At 41.3% G+C, this 26,497-nt stretch overlaps 2 protein-coding genes across 4 annotated transcripts in view; one reads left to right on the forward strand and one right to left on the reverse strand.

The window, feature by feature from the left end:
* DENND11 (DENN domain containing 11) overlaps positions 1-26,497 on the reverse strand; it is an 87,245-nt gene that overhangs the window by 55,838 nt on the left and 4,910 nt on the right. Inside the window, exons 2-4 of one of the 3 annotated variants that reach the window (XM_067747217.1) lie at positions 22,824-22,906; positions 21,099-21,195; positions 1,705-1,918 (exon numbers count right to left, since the gene is read on the reverse strand). The exons of 1 other annotated variant lie outside the window; for it this stretch is intronic. The gene's annotated coding sequence lies outside the window, so the exon portion shown is untranslated. Of the gene's footprint in view, positions 1-1,704; positions 2,814-21,098; positions 21,196-22,823; positions 22,907-26,497 lie in introns of those variants that run through there. One more of the 3 variants, XM_067747216.1, reaches the window with a different exon arrangement.
* On the forward strand, positions 2,774-25,547 carry WEE2 (WEE2 oocyte meiosis inhibiting kinase). Its single transcript, XM_067747236.1, has 11 exons — positions 2,774-3,127; positions 7,835-8,031; positions 9,792-9,843; positions 11,871-12,043; positions 13,624-13,745; positions 19,120-19,266; positions 19,930-20,037; positions 20,170-20,255; positions 21,016-21,186; positions 22,832-22,974; positions 24,606-25,547. The coding sequence occupies exons 1-11, from the start codon at positions 2,774-2,776 to the stop codon at positions 24,760-24,762; spliced, it is 1,710 nt and encodes a 569-aa protein (XP_067603337.1). The 3' UTR covers positions 24,763-25,547.

The following is a 26,497-nucleotide window of genomic DNA, read 5'->3' on the forward strand; positions in this document are numbered from 1 at the left end:
CGGAGCAACAGACCCTCAAATATCTCATTTTCCACGGCCTTAGCTTTACTTCTGCAAAGGAACAGTCTACCTCGAAGGTGAATACAAGTTTCTACCTCCTGTGAATCCGATTTGAATTAGCTGGATTTCCCTGCTTCTGTCCTTCCCATCAGTGTCTCAGAGGCCTCAGAACTGAGGTTTGGTCAGAGCAGAGCTCTGAGTCTAGGAGCTTTCTCATCACTCAGCAGTGTCTGCAGAAGGAGAGTTTCCCCCAAGCATACGGTTTGGGGAACCCAGCCCTAAGATGCAAAGCTGACCTCCTCCTTGTACCTCTTACTCCTGGGAACATTACCTTCCTCCTGTGCAGAAATCCCTATAACAATGTGAACAACATTCCACCTTCAAAAAAGTCAAATACTGAGTATTTTAAACAAAATGAGATATGTTAATTTTACTTTCCCAAGTCCATTCAAAAGTAGTTTATGGAACACCCACATGTGTTCCACATTAAGGGAAAAATCCTCCCTCCTTTTCCTCTTACTGCCACAGGCTATTTGGGTTCCCCTTTTGACACCTCATCTCAACTATGATGCTAAGCTTTGTGCCTGGGATGGATGCCTGTGGTATTAACATGCACTGGAGCAAAGACGGGATCTTTCACAATGTGAAGAGGCTAAGGACAGAGAAAACAGTAAAGCATGACACCAGAAATAGTGGGGCTGCATGCCAGAGGCCAGATGTGCACCTCCAGGGATTCCCTTGGGCCATCAAGGTCAGCAACTGCCCAATTCTCATTGTTCTATTTTCCAAATCGGGAATATTCTTTTCGTACTTGTTATTATACCTTTCTTATTCTGAAGCCTTAGCCGCAATCATCTGCTGAGTGATAATATATGGATGGTGAATGGTACAAGTTATATACCATTGGTCATCACGGTGGCATAGTCGCCTCCCTAGGCAAACAGTGCAGTCATAAGTAAAGGGAATTGAGAATTCTAGCAAGGCAGAGAGGAAAGGCAGGGGTGATGATAAAAACCAGCCTGGCCTACTGGATAACACCCAATACACCAGCCCCTGTGCCCTGGCTGCAGGCCCGTGATACAGTCAGAGGGTTTCAGGTTGGTCCCATCCTGCCTGAGAGCAGAGCAAGCCTCTAGCTGGCCTGGAGAGGTGACTAGCCACAGCCTTGAGAGGGGAAAACTGATCAGCACCAAGGCTGTAGTGAAGGAATTATATCCCATGGCCCGCTGGTTTGTAAACAAGAAACTCACTCCGAAGCCCGGAATCTCAGTTAATAGGAATTTCTTTACCGGCCTCCCCTCCCTGTGGATGACTCTATTTTCCTTGGCCCCTGTGGGATGCCAAGTGTCTGACAAAGGTGAGCAGTGAGCTACCCTGTTGAGTGATTTGGAAAGTTTGCGTGGCCAGAGGGACTGGGGAAGGACAAAGGAATGATTGGGTGGTGTGCGCATCTACAAAAAGCTGGGGCATGAGAAGGCGTTTAGCTGCAGAAACACTTTCACAATCACCCCCACCCCAGTTACTCTCCACTTGGATTAACCTTCTCATGAGTTCAGGTGGGAAATGGGAAAGGAGAGAGAAAAAAGAAAGGAGCGGAGGGATTGGTGAAGAGAGAGAAGGTGGAAGATGGGTGACAGGCAGTGAGTAACCAAAGACGATCGTGAGAAAGGACATTGAATTTGTTTCAGTCAAGACCAAACTCACCCTCAGCACCTCTCTGTGGGTCCACGTTTGTTGTGTAAATAATTCCTCATGTCCAGTCCCTCCAGAGTCTCCCCTGAGGGCACCGGGGGCTCATGTACGTCATTTTCCTTTTTCATGTAGTGCCTTTCACATGGTTTCTCCTACAAAGTGATATTGGTGGCCTTTTTTTTTCTTCAAAGAGCTGTTTTTTTTTTCCCTCTCCATAGGGGCCTTTCTGAGAAAGAAATTGAATAATGTATGTTAAAGATATCTAAACAGTAAGAAAACATATTTTACACAATAAGGTGTCTGGGGCCCAAGTAATTGCTTTTTTCAAGTGATACATATATCTGCTTCTCTGTTTGCTGACCTTTCTACCTTTCTTTTTTTCAGTGTGAAAATGTGTCCGGTTCCCTAAAAGCTTTAACTGCTAATACCTGGGGGTGGGCGGAGGGTGTGGAGGTGCCTGAATTAGGACAGGTGTATCTGGCAGAGATCTCAGGTGTGTCTCTATTAGGGAGATGAACTCCCACCAAGATATGTTAGCGGTTGTTTAAGGATCATTATGATATCCAGGTGATACTGAATTCTAAGGAACTACTGCTAGCCACTGGGTAGGTGGGAAGTGGGGGAGAGGAGAGGGTGATATTTCTAAATGGTAGGTGTAAAAGAGTGAAAATAATTTCTTTCCAATAATGAGCTCATTCCCAGTTGGCGAATATGTATTTTTAAAGCCGTGCTAAATTAAAGAATCCAACTGTTTCCCTAGTAGTTTGTTGCACATGGGTTCAGGGAGACTGTGGGATATCCAGAAGCGTTCTATACATAATTGGATTTAATTGCTCAAAGAGTTACTGGAGCCTTCTTTAATCAGAATGGAAATAAGGAGAAGCTGAGATCACACAGATACGTGGTACTTAAGTGAGTAAACCAAGGGTGTGTCTCCATGTAGCTGTTAGTTGGCTGAAGGAAAGCGGGGCTAGAGTTAGGGAACTTGCCAGGTTACTTTTTCTCCTCCTTATTTCTGCAGCTCTGTAGTGTTTCCTGCTGAGAGGTCTCCTTGCCTAGGTTGTAAAGCTCTTTGGCTGAGATGGGTGACAACGATGAGGACAAAGAACTGAAGCAGAAATTAAACTTTTCCTCTTGTGAGGAAGAGCATGAGAACGAAGGGCAAAAGGAAACACAAGAGAGCAAGGAGCCCCAGAGCCAAACCCCAGAGAAGCCTGGAGCTCAGGATTCAGGATCTGTTCAGGCGGCAGAGCTTACACCTGTCAGGACTCCCCTTAGTGACGTACGTGACCTCAACACATTTCAGGAAAAAGGCCAAGCGAGTCCAGGTCAGGGTCTGAGAACTCCAGTGTCACACTCTCTCACACGTCCTGAAACCCCAGCCCCGCCAGACAAGGGCAAGCCGCCACGCTGCGAGAGCCCCTTCACTCCCAAAGTAAGTCCATCGCTGGGGAGGAGGGAGCCAGGCCGCTGAGGTCTGTGTTCCTTTGGCGGACGGAGAACGAGGGCCCAGTCCTATGTATGTGTGACAGACCTGTTTCACAGGCTGTATCTATCTTCAGTTACGTATTTCCTGGTGAAAATGAAGAAGAGTTTAAAGTTACCAGAAAACAGAATTAAGTGTCTTGCCAGCTGTCTTCTTAAAACCATTGGTGTAGGCCACAGATAAATCTTGGGTGGGGAAAAGGTCCTAGTGAAAGAATATTGGAACTGGAAAAAATACTGAGATGTACAGCCTGACCTGTACTCTACCTGTGAGAAAACCAAGGTCTCAGGAGAGAAAGTGGCCTGTAGCTCAGGCAACGGCAGAGAAAGGACTGAGAAACATGATCTTTGGGGCTTGGTCTACTGTTCTTGCCATTACGCCAACCGGCTCTATTCTTCTGTGATTATTTACTAATATTTCCTAATATAAGAATGTTCACATTCACTATTTAACGTATTTTTTATCTCTTTGCTGCTGCTCTTTCCAGAAAGAAGTCCTCTCCCTTCCTTGGTCTAGTGAGGTACAGGCTCTTATATGTGAACACAGAGGTAACTTGTTGATACTCCTTTATAAGCTGAGGATGGCAACTAGGTAAAGGTCCCAAGTAAGCAGGTTCCTTTATCCTTGCTGTGATTGAGCTCCTATTATATCATTCATGTTATTAAAGCCGGGACTGGGGCAGGGTTACCTCTAATAGACTGGTGCCGCGGTGTGTGAGCCTTAGGCCTGGAATCAGCTCTGCTTCCCGCGGCCTCAGCTTGAGGTGCTTAAATCATCGTAATAACATCTGTGCTACTGACGGCAGCACAGTCACTGTCAGCAGGTCTCTTTTGTACCTGCTGAGTATGGGTACCACAACTACCAGGAAATACTAAGCTTCTTGTTTGAATAGTAGACAAACTACTTGAATACGCTCGTGCGTCTGCCTGTGGGTTTTTCAATGGTCCCAGTAACCAGTCAATTAACCATTTATTTTCTGAGAACCCACTGTGGGCTGGGAGCACGAGGCAGTCTCTGGCAGGGGAGATGTGCCTACGGATACTATGTGAGAGGTGATTCAAGAGTGGTCAGAGTTCTCTGGGTGGACTGCTTCTCAGTGGGTAGTCAGGAAAGAAATGAAGGTGAAGGAAGCATATGAAGGGCAATGAAAGTTGGTATGGTTTTAATACATGGAAATTATGGGGAGAGTGGGCTAGGAGCATGGAGTTCAGAGCAAGCGTAAGCAGGAGGAGACATGGCACGGTATGTGTATTTCATCCACTCATTGAAAACTTAATTGAACACCTTGATATGCTAGCAGACCTTCTGCTGGCAAACCCTTCACTACCTCAGAAAGTGCCTATAGAATGAATAAAGGTAAATAACAACAGTAAATAAAGTTCAGATGAGGTATGCTGGAGGACTTGTAGAGCATGATGAGAAATAGTGGGGAATTAAGTTTCGAGATATCCAGGACACCTTTCCAGAGAAAGTAATGTTTGAGAGCAGTCTTACAGGATGATTCGCAGTTTGCTAGGAAAAGAAGGAAGTGAGAGCTCGAGGCTGAGAGAAAAGCATCTACCAAGCTATGGAGGGGAAAGATCACGCTACACCTGGAAAACCGCTTGTTATTCAGAGTAGCAGGGGTCTGGCAGTGAGGCCAGAGTAGGTAGGTAGCAGCTACACTGAGATTTTATCCTGAAAGTGTTGAGAGAGCCATTAAATGGTTTTGGTCAGAGGCAGTTTTGAAAAATCATGACCTTCATGTGAGGGATGGAATGGAGTAGGAGAGACCATGGGGGCAGGGCAGTATTCATAATAGATCTACGGAGAAAAAAGAAGGGCCTGAACTTGGATAGTGGTAGACAGTGATGAGTTGAGAGATGCTTAGGAATGGCTAACTGACTTGATGGAGGGGTTGAGGGAAAAGCAGGGACCTAGGGTGTTGTGAGGCTTCCTGCTTGTTTGACAGAGTAGATGGTACCTTGAATCAAGGTAGGTGACCTTAGAGGATGTACAGGTTTGGAGAAAGAGATGTGGTGTAAATCGTTGGATAAGTGGTTCTGCAATGCAGGAAAACCACCTAAGTTGGAGATCTGTATTTGGATATCATCAGCATTTAGGAAGTTGTTGAAGCCATGGGTGTGTATAAGTTTACACAGTCTGTGTGCCAGAGTAAGAAGAGGAGTGGTCCAAGCTAGGGACCCTAGAGATGCCAAGATTTGAGGGACAGAAAGAAAACAACATTTGGGAGGGAAACTCGAAATGCAACTGGGAAAGTACACACTTTACAAAAAATATAGTTTGGATCAAGGTCAGAGGAGAGAGGCCAGGGGGATGATAATTCGTAATGTTGTGCTAAAGACAGGGATGCAGAGGAAAGGAGGATTGGCTTAGTTCAGCCTTGCTCAGGGGATAGGACCAGAAATCATGGGAGGCGACTTCGGGTCCCCATAAGGACTTCCTGGCACAATTATCTAGAGATAGCAGAGCGTCCTTAGGGGGTATGGTAAGGTCCCTGTGGCTAAATGCATTCAACGCCCTTTGATGACCGCTTGGTAGAAAAACACTGTACCAGGGATTCAAGCATCAGGGAACTAATTGTACCAACTGGGCCTTTAAAGCCTTTCCCAGTCCCTGTGATGTTGTGTCTTGGTGGGAGGTTGCCTCCCTCTCCTCTCACCATCTTCAGAAGTCAAGGAGCTATTCCCCAAATTTCCTTTCTGTTAATTGTCTGTAGTAAGAGCTGTTACTTATACAGAAGTAGCTACACTCTCTGCACCACGTTTATACTCTCAACCTGGTCATCTTTCCAGAAATTTTCAGTCTACTTTACTTCTAGGCAGAACTCACTTTCATACATCTTGTTGCAAGCTGTGTTCTTTTAGATTTCAAAAGGATTACTCATAATTCTATCATTTTGGCAATAAAATGCATATTAACATAATATCATTTGCTATATTGTAAGTGGAGTTCACAAAATCTATCAGCCCTCATATTTCCAGACTAGGAATTCTGATAGTCTTCCTTGATAGGAATACTTTTCCTTACTTTTATCAGAAAAGTTTCTAGGCCTTTTTGTTGTCCTTAAACTGTAGCAACTGGAACTATGTGAAACATACCAGGTGTGGATGCCCCACTGTTTCATATGTGACAGATGCATTTTATTTTCCATATGATAATCACCATCACAAGAAAACTGTTTCAGAAAATGATTTACTATAATTCTAACTTCATTTCCTGAATCACATTGACAACTGAGAAATATCATATAGTATAGTTTTATTTCTTTTGAACCAATACTCAACCCTTACAATAAACTTATGGGAAAATTGTTTGTCATTGATGGCTTTGTCTGATAATATCCCCAGGGCTGTTGACCCTCTGAACTCTAAGACATATGTAAAACCCTTGGCAAAACTCTTGACTGTGTCAATTTTTCTTCACTTAAAGAAATGCTAGGCTGCTACGTGTACTCTATAGCTTCCTTCATTTCTGCTTCTATCAATCATTTAATGAGTATTTCTGCTTCTATCATTAATCTAATAATGAGTATTCATTAGTAAGTTTAATAGCCATTCTTTGTAGCCTCACATTCTTCAATTACATTTTTATATACTGAATCATATTGTAATCTAGCTTCTGCTTCTACACTTGAAAGTCGTGTGCAGAGAATGTCAAAACAGAATTCTTTTCCAAAGAGCCTCACAGTACAATGATGACACTATGAGGTTACATCATGGCCCCTGTGTCTACTACTGTCCTCTTGAGGATCTATTACCAGCTATTCCTCTGGCCCCTGGCACTTAGGTCATAATAGCATTCTGCCGTCTCATCAGAATTCGTTGTCTTTGATTTCTCCCCTCCGTCGTTTGATTTAGTTCTGGTTAGGTTTTAGGCCGATGTTCTCTTACTGTACCCCACTTGGAGTGGTAAGCCCTGCACATTTTCCTATTGACTGGTATGCTAGCTGTAGCCACTGCAAAGCCTTGCATCTTAAGGGCTTAGAGTATTACTTTTCAGTCTCCTTACCCCACTTCCTGGAACTTTTCTCAATTTGTGCTACATTTTTAGTGGACTTGGAAACTTCTTTTTCAATGTTTAGATAGTCTATGAAATCTTTACCTTACAAAGTGATTATTTCTGAAACATCAATGAACTGCTGATGAATGGACTGTGCATTCCTTAAGAGCCAGAATTCACCTCTGGTCCCTTCAGCACCTAACCCAGCATCTGCTACTTAGTAGGTACCAAACAAATATTGGGATGAATAATTGAGGGGAAATTAACTATACAGTCTGAGAACATAAGCACCAGGTCTTCTAGAGTCATTTTCATTTGTCTAAGCTGAAAGGTCATCTTTAAAAAGCTGGAGGTAGGACTAGAATTGGTGGTCTCATAGCTGACTATCAGAATCGCCCAGGGGAAGAGGGTGGAGCTTAACAGAAGTACAGATTGCTGTGCTGATCCCAGGAATCAAAATATCTAGAGGTAGACTGGGAATCTGTATTTTTCATAAGAGAGCCAGTTACAATGTTTGCAGTGAACCAGATACCCTCTAAGGGGTATCTTTCAGCAATAACTTTCTTTGGTTCAAATATTAATTAACTAACTGATACAGAACCATTTTTTAAAAATTACCTCCATTCTGATTTGCCTTTTATCATCCTCATTCAGGGCCAGGTGAGCCAGTCGGGGATCTCTTCAACAGGGAAGCTCCCCTCCCGAAGCTCTAAGCATCTGAAGCTCACACCTGGTCCCTTCACCGATGCGATGACCTCACTGGCTCTGGTCAATATTAATCCCTTCACTCCGGAGTCCTATAGGAAACAATTCCTTAAATCCAATGGCAAGCGGAAAACCCGAGGCGACCTGTAAGTGTCCTGTTGCTATGACTTTTGAGAACTGATCTTACTATTGCCAAGTGGAAGGGGGAGTGTTAAACATTAGGAATAAACAAGAAGTCTGTCTGAATGAGTCGACATCGTGTTTATATATTCCCTCCTTTCTAAATGTCAGCGCTGGCTTTAACCTTCTTTGTCACAGAAATCTCTTTGTGTTCAGAGATTCTGAAGTGCACCGTAAAATGCCTTCTCTTTGAAAGAACAGGGCAGAGTAAGCAATAGATCTGTCTTATATTAGGACGTTGAATGGGCTACGGAACTGCACTCAAGGGCTCCCCTCTGGTTACTACGAGTCCAGCAGCTGGGGAAGGTGTAGTGCTCGTTCCAGAGAGTATATTGCTGTTTTGAGTTTAGTGGTGTGACTGGCGATGAGAGCTACAGAGCAAGGATTTGCACTTCTCTGCAGGTGATGGAAGGCTGGCTGAAGAGAAAAAGAGAGTGCTGCTTTTGGAGGTGCTAATAAATGGAAAGCCAGCTGCACTGTTCCACAAAGGCCACTGAATGGTAGAAATCACCTAAATAAGGAGAGTGCAGATTACTCAGGGACATTTCTTTACTGTATCCTCAATGCTGCTTTTTTATAGACTGGAAGCACCTCTAAAACAGGCCAGTCATTTATGCTTAGATGTACTCAGCAGAATAAACACACAGCTAACAATCTAAAAGCCTGTAGAACAGTTAATGTGCTGTGTTCTTTCAGAATGCATGACTACATGTTAATCAGCCTTGTAGCCAGAATAGGTTTTTCTCAATACTATTTCCTGGATCTTAAGTAGACGGGACTTCAGCACAAGCACACTGGTCTATTCTTGTTACTAGTCCACTGCTTTTAGCTCTTTAGGATCTTTGTAAACCTTCAGAGTGAATGGCTTCACCTCTCACTGAAGCTAGCAGGAAAAGACTGCTGATTTGAATTCCTGGCCCTGAAAGTGATGACATTTTAGTACAATAACTTAGTGATGCTGAGAGGGTATTTTCCCCTCTTCTTCACTGCGGCGTTGTTATTTTATAAAGTATTAGAATGTAGTATTAAATGTAAGTCACAAGTGTCCTGCATCACCTAATTTGCACGTGTGTAATGTCCTCCACTTGCCCCTTCTACCCTGTACTCGTCCAGAAGAAGAACCTAGCTGGCTGATCTAGAAACTGAAATTTTGCTTAAAGATCCAGGATGCATCTGCTCGTGCCAAAGAGGGTGTCCGTCAGAGACTTCAGCTTAATGAAAAGTAATTGAAAACATCTTAGCCAGGATTAGAGCACATTCTGCTATACTTACAGTTGGCTTGTGACCCTAAGACAGGCCTGGTTCTAAGGGAGGCGGGTGTTGCAGGGGAAACGTATACTGGTGGTGAAGACCCCTTAGAGTTTCAGGTATGTTCTGCGCACTCTCTTGATCCACATCTCAGCATACCTTGTTCCATTTGCCTAAAACCCTGTTCTTTTCTCTTAGCTGGTTCCTACTCATTCTTGGAATCTTACATGTCCTCTTTTTTGGGAAAGGCTTTTACTCTTCAAATAATGAATTGGGTGCTGTCTATGGTATCCCTCGATATCTTGTTTTTATCCTGTCCTAAGTTCTTGTATTGAAAATTTCTGTTTATCCCTGTGCCCAAATATAGATTGAAGAGGGGAAGTAATTGTCGTATTTACTTGTAGAGCCCCCAAACCTAGCATAGTACTAGGCTCAATAAGTGCTAATCATACTCTGATATCACTTTTTTTTTTCCAAGTGAGGAAGCTGGTCCAGGAGAAGGCAAGGTAGAACAAGGGCTGCCTGCCAAGGTGAGCACAGTTCTTTGGTCCAGCCGTCGTAACACAGTCATTTCATCCTAATGTCTCCTTCTTTCTCCCTCCCTCCCTCCTTTCTCCCTTCTCTCCTCTCCAACCCTCCACATACCTTGTAGTAAATATGTTTTGCAGCTAAATTTATCTGGGCTCTTATCAGGGTCTATATTCTTAGCTAGTTGTTACCTTAGCAGACAGTGTCTAACAAATCTATTGCTGAACCATTACCTTGGAGTATTCTTCAAGGCTACTGCTACTGTCTTTGATCTGGGGAAAAATTATATACGCCAGAAGAAGTGAAGGGAAAATCAAGATATTTAAGGTCCAAAAATGAATAAGACAAAACAGAGAAAAAGGGCATAAAGCCAGAGGTCTAGACGTAAAATTTACCTCTTAAATGTGTCAGTATCCATTGATTTTTATAATGTTGATCTAGTATCCCTCATTTGATAATATAAACTAAGAAAATAATGCTGTAAATATTAATACCAGAGATGTTTGTTGCAGCCTTAACTGTAATAGCAAAAAAAAAAAAAGGGAGTACTGAATGTCCAATAATAGAAGAATGGCCAAGTAAATTATAGTTTAAAGTCAGTGGAATATTAAATTACCATTAAGGTGCTTGAACATAGGCATGTTTTCATGATATTATAATGTTCAGTGCATGTAAGTGGGAGGGGGAGGGTCGGGGAGGGGGAGGGGGAGGGAGTGATATGGATGGTAAGGTGGTACTTGGTGTCTGAGATGAGGCTGGTAAGGTAGCAGGTAAGCACTACCAGCGCCTTCAGGCCTCTGATCAGAAGTGTGGGTTCCTAACTGATTCACTTTGTTATAAAGCAGAAACTAGCACACCATTGTAAAGCAATTATACTCCAATAAAGATGTTAAAAATAAATAAATAAAATAGTAAAAAAAAAAAGTGTGGGTGCCTCATGGGAAACAATTAGGTTTGTCTGATTCTACAGCATCATTTTGCAAAAGCAATCTTCCTATTAGAGGAGATGGAGAGAGGGCTGGTAGCTGTAGCAAATCCAGACTTGGAGGAAACAGAGCTTGAGACTGGCTAAGGGCAAGGGAAATTATAGATCTTGTTGATGAGGACTGGTTGGGACTGCATGTTGAAAATGAAGAGCTAGTAAGAGTCAAGATATTTTAAACACTTAAAGTTGGATGGCAGAAATTCTTGCTAAGGAGGATATTGGGAAAAGATGAGTTCACAGAGACGAATCAGCTTGGACTGAGATTCATATAAATCTCCGCATATTTTTGTCATCATAACCACCATTTACTGAGAATTTTATATATATATATATTTGTAGCATATATAATTCCCATGTGATGTTTGACAGGACCCTGCTGCATAGTTGCTATGATCCTCATCTTACAAATGAGAAAACTGATAAAGGGGTTCAGTGACTTGCTCGAGTTATTTACTAGCAGAGCAATGAGTGATGTCGTTAGTTGGCCAGTAGCGGGAGTGGTTGCTGTATCTGAGCACACATTCTGAAATAATCAATTTGACAATTTTGTTCTCCAGACTAAGATTTTTTGGGGAAGCAAACTGAACACAGTATGTTTATTCAACTTGAGATGAAACAGCAGCAGCCAGACTGTGAGACAAGTAAACAAGAGTCAAAGAGAGGTGTTCTCTTTGTTTAACATCCTCCTCCAAGAGCCCACCCGCTCCTTCAGCTCAGGACAGTAGCTCTGGCTGTGAGTGAGGTGTCCCCTCTAGGCACATATAGGGAAGAAGAGTATGGCCAGACAGAGGAAATAATACAGAAAAAGATGTAATAATATAGCAAAGAGAAATGTCAGTACAGAGTTGTATGACAGGTTATAAAGAACACAGAGAAGGTAGTCAGCATTTGTGGCAGGGTTGCAGAGGCGTTTTCTACCAAGAATATTGATGAATTTGCCTCAAAAGGCTTTTTGAAAACTTAGAGAAGTTTAGGAATAATATGCCTTAATTTTATTCTCACAATATGTTAGGGAGAATTATTTTTTTTACTGAAATATTTCAGAGATGTGTTCTACGAGAAACCAACATGGCTTCCCGCTATGAAAAAGAATTCTTGGAGGTGGAAAAAATCGGGGTTGGGGAATTTGGTACTGTCTACAAGTGCATTAAGAGGCTGGATGGATGTGTTTATGCAATAAAACGCTCCACGAAACCTTTGGTAGGATCATCAGATGAGTGAGTACCTTTTAAATGTACTAGAAATACACACTTGGATTTGTCAAAGCATTTTGAATCAGGGCACTGACGTCATTTGCTACATTTTTTTAATCACCTCCCCCACCCCCGACCCACTGAAAGTTGTCTAACATTCATAACCTTTCTGAATTTTCAAGATCAGAGATAAGTTATTTCCTGAAATATACCATGAGCATTTGGGATCATGTTGTGTTTTTGTTTTGTTTTTTTATAGTTCTTGTGGCTTTTACTACTGATCTTACTGTTTTTTTTTTTTTTTAACAAATAGATTTATGGAATGATCTTCTGGTGCCTGTTTAGTTCAACAGAAATATTACCAAGTTATTATTAACTCACTGGTTATCTCTACTTTGCATTAATAATAAATTCAATAGTCAAGTTTCAAAGTTTCCTTCCTTGTAAGCAAGGAAAAACTAACAAAAATTTAAATTTCATTCCCAGAACTAAATGTTCAAGAGTTCTTCCTTTCCACAAGGAAAACAAATATTTTCAGATTCAGCCACTGCTTTTTATGAACTCTGGGGAATATAATACTAAAATGCTGAATCTGACATCAGTCTCTGGAATTCTTCATTTGAATAATGAAATTGATCAAGTACTATAGTTTGCTTTTTGTGTGTTGGATTTCCTATTGCATAATGAATATCTGCCCCCCAAGACTGCCCCTGTGACTACATCATACTGGCTGAGTTTAATATTGACTATAATGATTGTTTAGCCTTCATAGGGAAGGTAGAGGGCCCATCACAATATCCACCATCAAGTCCATTTCTTCTTAAGCCCATCAGGGTTTTTAGATTGTGATACAATCTAAAATAAGAATGTGAAAATAAGAATCAAAGCAGCTCTGGGCTTCCCTGGTGGCGCAGTGGTTAAGAATCCGCCTGCCAATGCAGGGACACGGGTTCAAGCCCTGGCCTGGGAAGATCCCACATGCTGTGGAGCAACTAAGCCCGTGCACCACAACTACTGAGCCTGAGCTCTAGAGCCCACAAGCCATAACTACTGAGCCCACGTGTCACAACTACTGAAGCCTGCGCACCTAGAGCCCGTGCTCCGCAACAAGAGAAGCCACGGCAATGAGAAGCCCGCTCACTGCAACAAAGAGTAGCCCCTGCTCACCACAACTAAAGAAAGCCCGTGCACAGCAATGAAGACCCAACACAGCCATAAATAAATAAATAAATTTATTTATTAAAAAAAAAAAGAATCAAAGCAGGTCTGCTGCTGAGGTAATAACCACCCAAGATTCCTCTCTACATATGTCATGTTCAATCAAAAAACCATGGACTTTGGTCCAGGACAACCAAGGTTCTGGTCTTAGATCTACTATCACCAGCTTGACTTTGGGTCAGTCACTTAACTTTCTAAAGCCTTAATCCTTGCCACTATATCATACTGAGGCGTTACAAACATTAAATGTGATAAAATAGTAAGCAAGCAGTGAACACTCAGTAAATGTTCTGCCGTTGTTAGTAATGCCTCAGAGCTTGTCTTTTAAAAGCCTTTGTATGTCTATTATCTTGATTCAGTTTTCTCAGTGCTTTTCCGTCTCTTAGGAATTTGGCTATGCATGAAGTTTATGCTCACGCCGTGCTTGGGCATCACCCCCATGTGGTACGTTACTACTCTGCATGGGCAGAAGATGACCACATGGTCATTCAGAATGAATACTGCAATGGTAAGTACGTGGTCTCATATCTGTGGAGAGGGAGATGAACTTTTAAGTCTTCAGAAAAAAATCTCTGCCTCCTTCTTGTAGCTTATGGCAGGTATATTAGCGTCATACCTAAAAGTCTGTACTACTGTTTTGTTTGGAAACAGACAGCTGGAGAAAATGAGTTGAGCTGGAAAGGAATTTCAGGCTTATGCTGTTATGTGTTTCTTTCAAAGCTGATGCAAAGCTAATACACAGAAGCTATCACATCCTTCACACTTTAGTTATTACTTAAAGAGAAAACTTTCACCCTGGTGGTTTGAATGGTAAATCATCCTTTCACCATTTACTAGGTATTCTAAAAGATGTAAGCCATAGTCCCTACGATTTTGGGGAAGGGGTGGTAAACTTATATAGCCAACTTCTGATTAACTTTGAAGTGGATTCCTGTGTTTGGGGATTGTTCATGTTTCTTGCTGCTTCTGACCTTTGAGCTTTAAGTATTCTCAGAAGAGTAAGGGCATGGGGTGGGGTGCTGGGACTGAAACTTAGTGACCTCAGATATATTCTCCTAGGTCCTTCAGGACCATATATACACCGTAACCAGTAAAACCTTTTTTTTTTCCTGGGCTACTTAAATTATAAAGAGTGGTCCTTCGGATTAACATATTTCTAATCCATGATTAATATTTCTAATCTATGATTAAGGGGTGACATAACAGTAGTTGTGTATTGTTATTCTCAGAAATACATTTTCATCAAAATGTTCAGTGGTAAAGTACAAAAGTGCTACCAGTTGAATAGAAGCTTGCCATCATTTTAGGATGCATCCATATTTTACAATCCATATTTTAGCCACGGTAATATTGGATAACGGCATCCCCCCCACAACATGTGCACCCACCCTGTGCTTCTTTAATAGTACAGTCTGTCTTTGGGTAAGTTTGATGACCACTGGATAGCCCTGAGTATGTATGTCCAGCCTGGCTTTTGAGGGCAGTGATCACTGATAAAGCTTCACCACCGTATACATGATTGATTTTATAAGTAGGTAAGTAAATAACATTACGAGTTGCTAAAAACATAGAAAATGGTATAGAAGACATATCCTATAAAATAATGATTTGGCATTTCCCTTATTGTTTCCTTAGAGCCTGATTTTCTCATAGCCTTACCTGTGAACTTCATGAGTTTTTTTCCTTAATAAGCTCACCCTAAATCCCTTTTTCTAATAGTTTCTTTGGGATTAAAAAATGGACCCTTTCATTATACTTGTGAATGAGAGGTTGAGACTTTCTTATCATCTTCTCTTCTTAATTTCCTCTTATCATAACCTGAGATTCCCTATTCTTTTTCTCTCTTCCCTCTCTCTATAAAGAAGATTGATTTTATTTCCATGACATTTAGCTACTAACAAAGAGAATATCAAATTAAAAAATTAATAAAGGGAAACACAACTAATTTTAACCTGCAGGCAATGTAAATTTTAACTGGGGCAATGTAAAAGTTTCAAATTTTCAAAAAGAATAAGATGAAGTGATCTATTACAAATCATCTTCTAATTCTTTTCAACATTTCAATACCTTCTATAGGCTTGACACTGTATTAAGCTCTAGGGTGAGAAATACTGTAGAGTGAGATAAGGTAAGTAAGTCCTTATCTTCGAGGAGCTTTATTCCATATCCTCTGTTAAAATGAATACAAAAGAGACAATCTGATGCAAAGCCGTATGGTACAACTGTGGATACAAAGCGTTCAGAGAGGATGAATGTGAACAAGAGGCAGTGTGGTGGGATGGGCCTGGGCTTTAAAGTCAGGCAGACCTGGGTTCAAAATCCAGCTCTGTCACATAGTAGTTGTAGGATCCCTGGGCTGTCATTTAATCTCAATGAGTAAAGAGACAGTAATATTTACCTAAGGGAGTAGTTTGAAAATTAGCAGCAATATATGTCAAATGCTAGCACAATATCAAGTCCCAATACATAGTAAGAACTTGATAATACTTGGCATTAGCATATCCGGAGAAAATCTCATAAAGGGGGTAAGACTTGAATGAGACCTTGCAGAAGGATTACTAGAGTTTAGGCAAGGAGAAGGAAGACCACCCAGTTAGGGGAACAGCAGGCAGGCTAAGAGCACCGTGCTGGGAAGGGTCTGGCCTAGCAGATGGTAAGGAGACTAACAGGCCTGAGGTGACCCTACAGGAGGAAATAAGATCAGCAAGGTAAAGGGTGGGAAGACTGCAGTGAGCCGTGAAAGCCAGGCAGTGAGTCTGACTAGATGGGATAGGTTACGGGGAATCATTGTTTGTTCATCATGGAGGTTCACCAGCTTCACTCAACGCTTGCCAATTAAAATGGGACTGTGATTTAGCAAAATGTAATTCACATACATTGAACCTTTCATATGTGAACTGATCATGGAAAATAAAGCATGCCCTTATACCTTGTTTGTAGTTAAGGATAATCCATGTTGAGACTTTGCCTGATGGCTCTAAGTAAAGGATAATAAGCCCAAAGTATGTGTAAAGTAGTGGAGTAGTCGGTGCCTCATTCTTTCCACTCCCTCCCCACTGCATCCTCTCCCTCTTTCTCACCTCTTCATCCTTATCCCTGTTTCCCCATGCCCACCCTTACCCCTCACCCCTAGCCTCTCATAGTAGTCCGGCTGGAACATGTACTCTTATGGTGTTAACTCTGATTATAAGTTAGATGATTTTGATAACTTAGATTTTAGCTATTAGAGGCTAACAGTCATCTGATTTCCCCTCCTGTCCCTCCTGAACCCTGAACTAATCAAAAGTTCCCTGCTTCTCTGACACCCTAGCCAAGATCCCCTACAAGCCACCTCTGGGCCAGCCTCAGAAATCTGAAGGTTTTCCGGTAGCTGGCTGATTCTGCAACAACCAGGATTCTAACCGATTCAGGACTGGATGATTAATCTCTCCCTAAAGGCAGTATTTTTCTTCTGACGTCTCTGTCACGGAAGTTTTACAGGGCATGTTCCCCTAGAATGGTGGTTCTCATACTTGCTCAAGTGACGTGACATTCAGAAGTCTGTGTCTTCTGTGGAACACCATGAATACTGGTTATATTTTTCCACCAAATAAGGAACAACTTTACCAGCAGAAAAATATGCTTTGTGTTGTTGGTGGCAACCTAAAATCAAGATTGTGAGAATACAAATGTATGAACACAATATCCTGTTGAGTTGTTGGCCTGCTTTTTGCATTTCATTGTTGGAAGGCATTTGCTATTTATTTGTTTCGGTATCTGTTAGGCCTCACGAGCAGACAGGAAAACATGGATATGTTTTTCTTAAGTTTTTTTTTTTTTTCCTGCCAAGTAGGGTGAGTATCTTTATTTTATCTAAAGGAAGGAATTCAGCAACTCATCTCATAAAGGTGGTTTGAAAAGAGCTGCCAGGAGCTGGCTGTTTCCTCCTAGGGCACCATGCTGGCAGGAGCCAACTCCAGGGGGTACCTTGGGTTACAGAGTTAAGGCTCCAGTGCAGCTGGGTGAGATTAGGAGGGATTAAGTTTACAGTTCATTCAGTGTTGCTATGTCTATAAACACATACTTCCTTGTTAATACTATTTAGTAAAGAACTGTTAACTATGCTCTTCTATAAGAGTGTGTGGACAACCAGCTTTAGCTCTAGCAAAATGAGGATATTCTAATACAGTCGTATAAACGAGTACTTTCCAGTAACTTCTACTCTTCTAATTACCTCTTGGCTATCTTTAATATTACCTATAGAGATTCTAAGTAACTAAAAGTGCTGCTAGTACTGGTCTAGTTACCCTTACTAAATATCTGCAGCTCTTCAGGGGATTAGAAATACCTCTGCTTATAATCTAAAGGAACATATTAAGTGGATCCTAAGTAACCTAGGATGCTTCTTTCTTTCCATACCTTTCATAGGGTCCTTGACTCAGCCTTTCTTCTCCCCCTGTTGCCAGAATAGACATTCAGTTCAGAAAATACTTATTACATGCCAGACCTTGGCACAGTGAAGATGAATGAACCGTGGACCCTGTCCTAAAGGAACACCGGGGCTAGTGGGGACCCGGCGGCTTTGTCGCAGCTCATAACCTTATCCGCAAACTTAGTATTGAGGTGACTGCACTTTTAACAAGCACAACGCACTCTTTCTTTACTTATTCTTCCTTTCTAATTAATGTCTCTGACATTCCATAAATTCTTTTCTCAGAAGACTCCCAGGGGAAAAAAAAATAACCTTTACTTTAGCCCTTTTTGTGTTTCTGAAAGGGGCTGAATTCTCCTTTCTGAACTTATTTTAACATGGCAGCTCAAGCTTTAAATTCAGTTTCACATAGATACTTTAAAATATCGATTTTCTTAAAAGTACAGTTACCATCTCAGATCCTCCTGTTCTGATATATACTTGGAGGGTGGAGCTGTGGGCTTTCTGACAGGGGGTCCCAGGAGTCTCTAATTCAACTGAAGAGGCTGCCAACAAATGCTAATTAATGAAACAAAGGGTTCAGAAGCATTCTAATAACTTAGGATAGGAGCATCTAAGATCAGGTAGTCAGATGAGCCGGGGCCTTATCTTTTTATTGATAACAATGATAAATAGTTGATATACAAACACGGTGGCTCAAATAGGGTTTAGGCGTATATGGAGGTTTTATATTTTCCTTGGGTCAGCAATCATTACATGTTCTTATTTCATGATATATATATATACCATTATATATATATATATATATATATATATTTTTTTTTTTTTTTGCGGTGTGTGGGCCTCTCACCATTGTGGCCTCTCCCGTTGCGGAGCACAGGCTCCGGACGCGCAGGCTCAGCGGCCATGGCTCACGGGCCCAGCTGCTCTGCGGCATGTGGGATCTTCCCGGACCGGGGCACGAACCTGTGTCCCCTGCATCGGCAGGCGGACTCTCAACCACTGCGCCACCAGGGAAGCCCTCATGATATATATTTTAATGGAATGAAACTTGAAGCCAATTACATTAAAATTACTAATGGCCTATAATTACTAACTTGATACCAACATGGAATTATTCCTCAACACCATAGTAGCTACATGACTAGGCCTGATTGGCCTTCTGGTTAATAACTAGGTAAAGCTTTTAAAATGTTAGTTGGGGCATACTCAAAGCAATAGGGCCACATATTGGATACCTAGGATATGGCATTTTCTTTTCCTCTTTAAAGGCCTTTAATTCCTCTTTCCAATATGTCTATGGTATAGACAGGGATCAGATCTTATGTTTCAGACTGACACTGAAGCAGTTTATACTTGCTGGACTGCGTTCACTCATGAGGAATTTATTGAATACGTACTATGCTTTCATTTATAAGATTCATACCTTTTCTCTCATTTTGCGGGGCTACTCTCTGTTTTTCTTTCCCAGGTGGGAGCTTGCAAGCTGCTATATCTGAAAATGCAAAGTCTGGCAATCATTTCCAAGAGTGCAAACTCAAAGACATCCTTCTACAGATTTCCCTTGGGCTTAAGTACATCCACAACTCTGGCATGGCGCACCTGGACATCAAACCTAGTCAGTACAGCTCTCCTCTGGCCGTATTTAGTTCTTTCCCCACTGTTGTCAGAATCTGTGCCTGCGTGTCTATCAAGTGTCAAAGATGCTGTTTGCTGGCAGAATCCCTTTCATCAGTTCCCCTTTCCCCCTCCCCTGCCCAAATTTCAGTTAAAGAGCTTTAACCATTTCCCCCCGGGCCTAGAGGACAGAGAGTAAAGACTCCCAGATAGTGAAGCAAAAGTATGAAAATAAGTGTTTAATTTACCGCATAGATAAGTGACAGCATATTGGCTGCATCCTGACTTTTTACAGCTAGTGCTCTACTCTTTCTAACTCAGCCCTGATCGAAGTGAGCAGAAATGAATGGTTTAGGCACTCATTAATGTGAAATGCGAGGAAATGTTGTTACTATTTTGTGGTTTTGATTATTTCTTTGTTTTGAGGCCACCAGCCTCTTCAGAGGATGGAGTATGTTTGAGGTTTAAGTTTCACTGAAATAGGTATTATCAATCACTCAGCTGTTCAGAGTAGTGTGAGAGATTCCATGGAAGAAAAGAAACCTTGGTAGTCTTGTTACATTCACACAGAAAAGGAGGGTGACTGAAATGTTATTTACAGAAAAGAATCTCGGGTGAAAAAGTTTAGGATTCATTACTTAACGACAATTCTGTATTTTTTCAGGTAACATCTTCATATGTCATAAGATGCAAAGTGACTCTCCAGTAGTCCCAGAAGAGATTGAAAATGAAGCTGATTGGTTTCTCTCTGCCAATGTGATGTATAAAATTGGTGAGTCTGTCTTGTAACCTGATTGGTATACTATTATCCTATAAAATTTATGCTGATGACTCTACTCCATTTATTCCAGTTTTAAGAAAGACATGCTTTTAAAGAACTCTATTTCTTTTTTTCTTTTTTTAGGTGACTTGGGTCATGTGACATCAATAAGCAAGCCCAAAGTGGAAGAGGGAGATAGTCGCTTCCTGGCTAATGAGATTTTGCAAGAGGTATAGATTAGGGAAATGGAGGGTATTTTATAATCCATTGAACATTTTGAGTTTCAAATGAATGTTGACAGTGCAGGAAATGAAAAGTATATATTTATAATTTAAATTTATATTATCCTTTTTCTATCCAGAATGGAGACCAAAGATAGGAGAGAAACTTTTGCAAAAAAAGCGTGGGGAAAGCTGGCTCAAACATGGATTAATCAAAATTTTTACTGTTTTTCGTGAAGGTCCTTTCTACTTCTTAGAATTCTTAAATTTACGGATTTCCTAGTAGAAAGGAAGCTGTTATTGGTTGAACCCATCTTTATCATGCTACTATCCTTTTGATAGCACCTCCAGCTTTGGTCATTGGAATGACCTTCAGTTATTGCTCACCTTCTAAGATGTCTGTGAGTCTGGCCTAGGAAGGATATAACTTTCTACAGGATAAAAATCAGGGGGGAAAAAGAGGAGTCTTTCCTATGTGTGATCAGACAATCTATGCTTCAAGCCTCTTTGAGCCTGAGAGAGCAAAATGGCGCTGAGATTCTGCCTCAGACTCTTTGGGGCAGGGCAGTGCTAATCAAGTGGATTTGTGCCCTGAGATAGACCACTATCTTCCCTAGAGATAGACCACTAACCACAGCAGATATAACCTTGCCCACTGCGTCTGTTTAAGTTCATGTGCATTCAAATGAATCTCTCTTACCAGTTGTGTTTTAGTCTAGACTCCCTTCACTTGGCGAACTAACCGGCCTTCCTGTCTTCTGTTTTGAAGAATTATCAGCACCTTCCTAAAGCAGACATATTTGCCTTGGGATTGACCATTGCAGTGGCTGCGGGAGCAGAGTCATTACCTACCAATGGGGCTGCGTGGCATCACATCCGTGAGGGGAATCTTCCAGACATTCCTCAGGAGCTCTCCAAAGAATTTCACCAACTACTCAAGGTGGTGTCTCTAATGAAATGAAGAGAGGATGGAAATGTCTGTTTTTTAAAAAATGTAATGGCAAGTAGGTGGGAAAAGGGAAATGATGGTGCCATTGACAGCAGGGAAGCATGACTAGGAAGCCCAGAAAAACAGGACAGACTGAAAGGTTCTCTAGGAAACTTAGAGCATATCATGAAAACCTTTTGTTATAGTTTAAAACTCCTATTGTATTTTTCATTTACCCTTCCTAATAACCCCGTGAGGTGGGCAGATGAGGAAACCAAGACTCAGAGCAGTTCCTTGACTTGTATTTCACTTTCGATAATTGATTAATTCCAGAATCAAACCTGCTCTTAGGCTCCTATGTCAGGGTTTTAACTACAGTCAATGGTAACAGTGATGTTACTCAAAAAACTGAATTTTGCTTGTATAGAGGAAATAGAAGTTACTTTATTGATGGATAACTGACAATCCCACCAGTTATTTGAGCAGAAGAAAGGCATAATGTTAATTTAGGAATCTATGTGTTCCTTGTCCTTAATGATACCTGAGTATGTGAAGGGACAAGGAAAAGAAGGTATTATGTTGAAACAAAGAGAGGTACAAGAATACCTACACTGTCAAGAAGCTAGAATTATACTAGAAAAGCAATGTATATGTAAGACTTACTTCATAGCTTAAGGAACAGGATTGGTTAGAATCCCTAAAATAGCCTTAGAAATATCTGCTCTCTTGGAGATTAAATTTGAGTTTCACAGTTTACCTGAACACTTCAAATTTAGTTCCAAACTTGTCCTTCCTCACTTCTGCTTTCCTGAAAGAAGGCAAACCTTTCCTCACAGTGGTCTTCTGTTCATAGCCTAATCACCTGTTTCTATGTGTAAATTGCTCTTAGATTTAGTTGATTCTGAGTACCTCACTGCTGTCCCTGTGCTAGGTAATACGCATATGTGAATTCATTTAATTCTCACAATAGCCCAGAAGGTGAATATCGCTATCCTAAATATAGGAAAGGGAGACTGAGTTTCAGTAAAGGTACGTGATTTGCTCAAGGTTTCATAATAAGTGGTGGAGCTGGCTCTGAACGTTGCTCCCCAAATGGAAGGGTCAGTGTTTTCTTCATTATTCAACACTACTAATTTCCATATATTAGGTATTTTCAACTGTATTCCAGTCATTTTAGGCTATACACATCCTCTACCTGAAGATAAATGCTGTAGGAATACTGTCATGGTGGGATATCCTTAATTAATTTTAAGTGAAAAATGAGCATGTTATGGTAGAAAGTGAGCTGAACTAGCAGTTGGGTAACCCAAGTTTTAGTCTTGGGCCTGTCAATAACTGAGACAAGCCACTTTCTATCTCAGGACCTCAGTTTCTTCCTGCTTAAAATTAAGGCAATTAAGCTGGTTCATCATTCATCCAGCTCTAAAATATGCTACTTAAGGACAACTCAAAGGTATGGATGGCTCATGCTACCAGATAAGGATGATATTCCTCTCCCAGGTGGAGCTAAGTTTTCATTTATTTCTTCCCTTTGCACAAAGGAGAAGCGAGTTTCACAAAATCCACCAGCAGAAGCTGGGTTGGAGTTGGCTTGGGTGGGCAGATTTTTCTCAACAGTGAAGGTTCTATTTCCTCCTCTTTGGTCCTACCTCATCAGAACATGATCCACCCCGATCCAGCAGAGAGACCTTCTGCAGCAGCTCTGGCCAAAAGTCGAGTTCTCTGTCCCTCCCTGGGGAAAACAGAAGAGCTTCAGCAACAGTTGAACTTGGAAAAGTTCAAGACAGCCACACTGGAAAGGTAGATTTTGGATGCTGGAGTTGAGAAAGAATCTATTGATGTACTACTCACAGTGACATGACTGGTCTGATGTGTCTTCTCTATGGATTCGAGTGGAATCCAACAGTATGACACAGGGGCCCCTGCCCACAAAGAGGCTAGTAGCATGGGGCCCTTTGTAACAAGGGGCTGGATGCTCCATGACTAAACGGCTTGAGAGAGAAAATTCCAGTCAGTGCAAATGAATACAAGGAAATACAACTGGTAAAGAAAAATTAGCAGGATTCTGAGTGACCAGAGTTTTAAAGTAACTGGTGGATGATCACCCGATATAAGATAACCATAGTTAAAGAGGGAAGATATCTATTAGAGATCCATTCAATCTTGGGGGCAGGCAGGTATTCTGTCTTGGCAAATGTTTAGAGAAAGAGGTATTTTTCCAAGCCAAAGGAAGCAGTCCTATTACTTGCGCATGTAAGCTTGTATTCATGCATGCATTTACTTATTAACCTATTCCTTCATTTAACAAATTAATTAATTAGATAGGGTGGGCTTGGTATTATAAAGGTCAGGAAGTGATGTTTGAGCACGGTTCTGAAGGCATTTTAAAGTAATTATTACATACTGTGAACTGTTGAAAATATAAAAGCAGACGAGAAATGGTCCTTGTCTAGAATAAACTTAGAGGTCCAGTTTCTTTTGGCTGCACAACCCATCTTAAAATGATTAGTTTGAAAAGTCCCCCAAATGATTTCTTGGCAATGAGTTGTGGAAGCTCTAACTGAGCCTTTAGTCAGGTAATCCTTCCTAATAAACTCAATAATTTTTTGCTTTTTGAAATTGTCTAGACCAGGGGTTGGCATACTTTTCTGTATAGTAGTATTTCACCCTTTGTGGGCCATATGATCTTAGCTGCAACGACTCAACTCTACTGGAGTGATGTGAAAGTGGCCATAGACCATATACAAATGAATGGGAATGGCTGAGTTCCAGTAAGACTTTATTTACAGAAACAGATGGCAGGCCAGATTTGACCCATGGGCTGCGCTTCGCAGACCCCTGGAGCTTTCATATATAGCCTCTAGAGTTGTTCTCTTATTTTTCTTTAATTTTAAAGATCATTTATGCCCCAATCAGTAGAATTCAGTAAGCCAAGCCTGCTGTGTGTTGAGGCATGTGTGAAGTAGCCATTTTTTAAGATAATCACAAGAGCTAATTTTCTATTCCGTGTATAATTCAGTCTTGTTTCTATAAATCCTGAAATAAAAAGAAAAATCTCTATCAGTTTTTTTTTCACTTTTTAGAAAATTTTTATTTTAATTTTTTTTAAACATCTTTATTGGAGTATAATTACTTTACGATGGTGTGTTAGTTTCTGCTTTATAACAAAGTGAATCAGCTATACACATACATATATCCCCATATCTCCTCCCTCTTGCGTCTCCCTCCCTCCCATCCTCCCTATCCCACCCCTCTAGGTTGTCACAAAGCACCGAGCCGATCTCCCTGTGCTATGTGGCTGCTTCCCACTAGCTATCTATTTTACATTTGGTAGTGTATGTATGTCCATGCCACATCTATATCAGTTTTGATCATAAATATTATCTCTAATTTAGGACTAAGTAACGTACATTTTTCCTCTTTAATTCCAGGGAACTGAAAGAAGCCCAGCAGGCCCAGTCCCCCAAGGAATGCCACAGTGTCCCTGGGGTCTCTGGGACCCCCACGGGATCAAGAAGCACCAAACGCCTGGTGGGAGGAAAGAGTGCCAAGTCTTCAAGCTTCACCTGGGGGCAGTCTTCCCCATAAGAACTCCTTTCACACCAACTCACCTTTTATCCCCCAAATAGATACCGACTGTGTCAACCTTTCTCTTGTAAAGGGAGAAACTAATGGACTTGGGTGCCCAAAGATTTCAAAAGCCACTCCTAAATTAGCATTTTCAGCCAAGATCCTACAGCTATCAAGACTTCCTAGCAGCAATGGTCGTAGGTATTATCATTGGTAGCCATTTCTCTTCTCTCTTGCTACATTCCTAACACCACCTGTCAACAGTTCGTTCAGTTCTCAGATTTGTTGGTGCGCAATGGGAAAGCATGGACCTCCGAACTGAAAGCAGCCCTTTGTGCAGCCTGTGGGCTATGAGGCTGCCTACCTACCTATCAAGGATCCCAGGGACTCTCCGGGCAAACAGAAAGGAATTCAATTTGGTTTTGAGTTGAGGTAACAGCTTACAAGAAAGTGTGCCTGGATTTCAACAACCTTTCCCAGGTTAGATGAATTTATTCCTCAAGGAATTTTCAGCCACTTTGAGCAAGTAGTTTTCCTACTGCATTCTCTGAATGGAGCCAACCCCTTTCTCTGATGTTGTATTTATTAAGTTAATGACTTAACCACCATATGAAGTGGGTAGAAATAAGACTACATAACTTCACATTTCTGAGCTGGCTATGAACTTGTGGAACAAAGCCACTGGGTAGAGGGTTCAAGGGAAATTTGATGTGGTTTGTTGTCCCTCAATCTATTTGCTTTGAGCCTCTTGTAACTGTTATAACTGGTTTTGATTCTCTGGCTGTCACCAATTTCTCCTTGATTTTAACAGACGTTGGCTTTGCTTCCTGTGATTTAACTTATTTTATCCAAATCCTTTACTCTGTATATATATTTTTAAAGGACTAGAATGTTTGTAAATAAAGGTTTTTATCTTGTCCAAAGCCAAATATGAGTAAAGCACTCATCTTTATAAATATGCAACTAACAAAGAATACGAAATTTATGTTGGAAACCATGAGTAGATAGGAGAGAGAATCCAATAGGCTGGTACTAACAGGTCTTGGCTTTAAGGCCCAGCTTCATGGCCCTAAAAGCTAATAATGGCCAAGCTATGATACAAAATAATGTTGGTCGTAAAGGCATTTGAGAACTCCTAGTTGTGTCATATTGATGACGTTAGCCTCTTCATGGCTCGTAGGCTTTTTGGCTGCCTTGTTTTCTTCTTTTCCCTTAATTTTTAAAAGCAAATTAAGAAGTTTTTAAAATTGAATGAATCGGGCTCCCCCGGTGGCGCAGTGGTTGGGAGTCCGCCTGACGATGCAGGGGACACGGGTTTGTGCCCCAGTCCGGGAGGATCCCACATGCTGCGGAGCGGCTGGGCCCGTGAGCCACGGCCGCTGGGCCTGTGCTCCGCAACGGGAGAGGCCACAACGGTGAGAGGCCCGCGTACCGCAAAACAAACAAACAAACAAATTGAATAAATCATTGAACAAACCATCACATCATTCTTCTGTTTTGGAGTAGCAATTTCTTCCATGCAATTAAGTGGGGTATAGTGCTCTGTATTGCCCATTGACATTTAAAAAAATGAGTCTTCATTCAGGTTTTTTTTTCCCCTGTACTCTTATGTATTTTTTTTAAATTTTAATTATTTTATATTGGAGTATAGTTGATTATTCAGGTTTTAAAACTGAGTTAATTTATCTCTTGGCTCCCTGACACCAGCCATGTCCCTTGTGGTACAGTGCTACAAGGTCAACCACACTTTACG

Source organism: Pseudorca crassidens, chromosome 8 (genome assembly GCF_039906515.1).
Source record: "Pseudorca crassidens isolate mPseCra1 chromosome 8, mPseCra1.hap1, whole genome shotgun sequence".
NCBI classification, from domain to species: Eukaryota; Metazoa; Chordata; class Mammalia; order Artiodactyla; family Delphinidae; genus Pseudorca; species Pseudorca crassidens.

Coding starts and splice junctions, on each gene's coding strand:
- WEE2 (XM_067747236.1), top strand. CDS start 2,774: ATGGGTGACAACGATGAGGACAAAGAACTGAAGCAGAAATTAAACTTT. Junction 12,044..13,623: donor TTGGTAGGATCATCAGATGA/GTGAGTACCTTT, acceptor TCCGTCTCTTAG/GAATTTGGCTATGCATGAAG. Junction 22,975..24,605: donor AAGACAGCCACACTGGAAAG/GTAGATTTTGGA, acceptor CTTTAATTCCAG/GGAACTGAAAGAAGCCCAGC.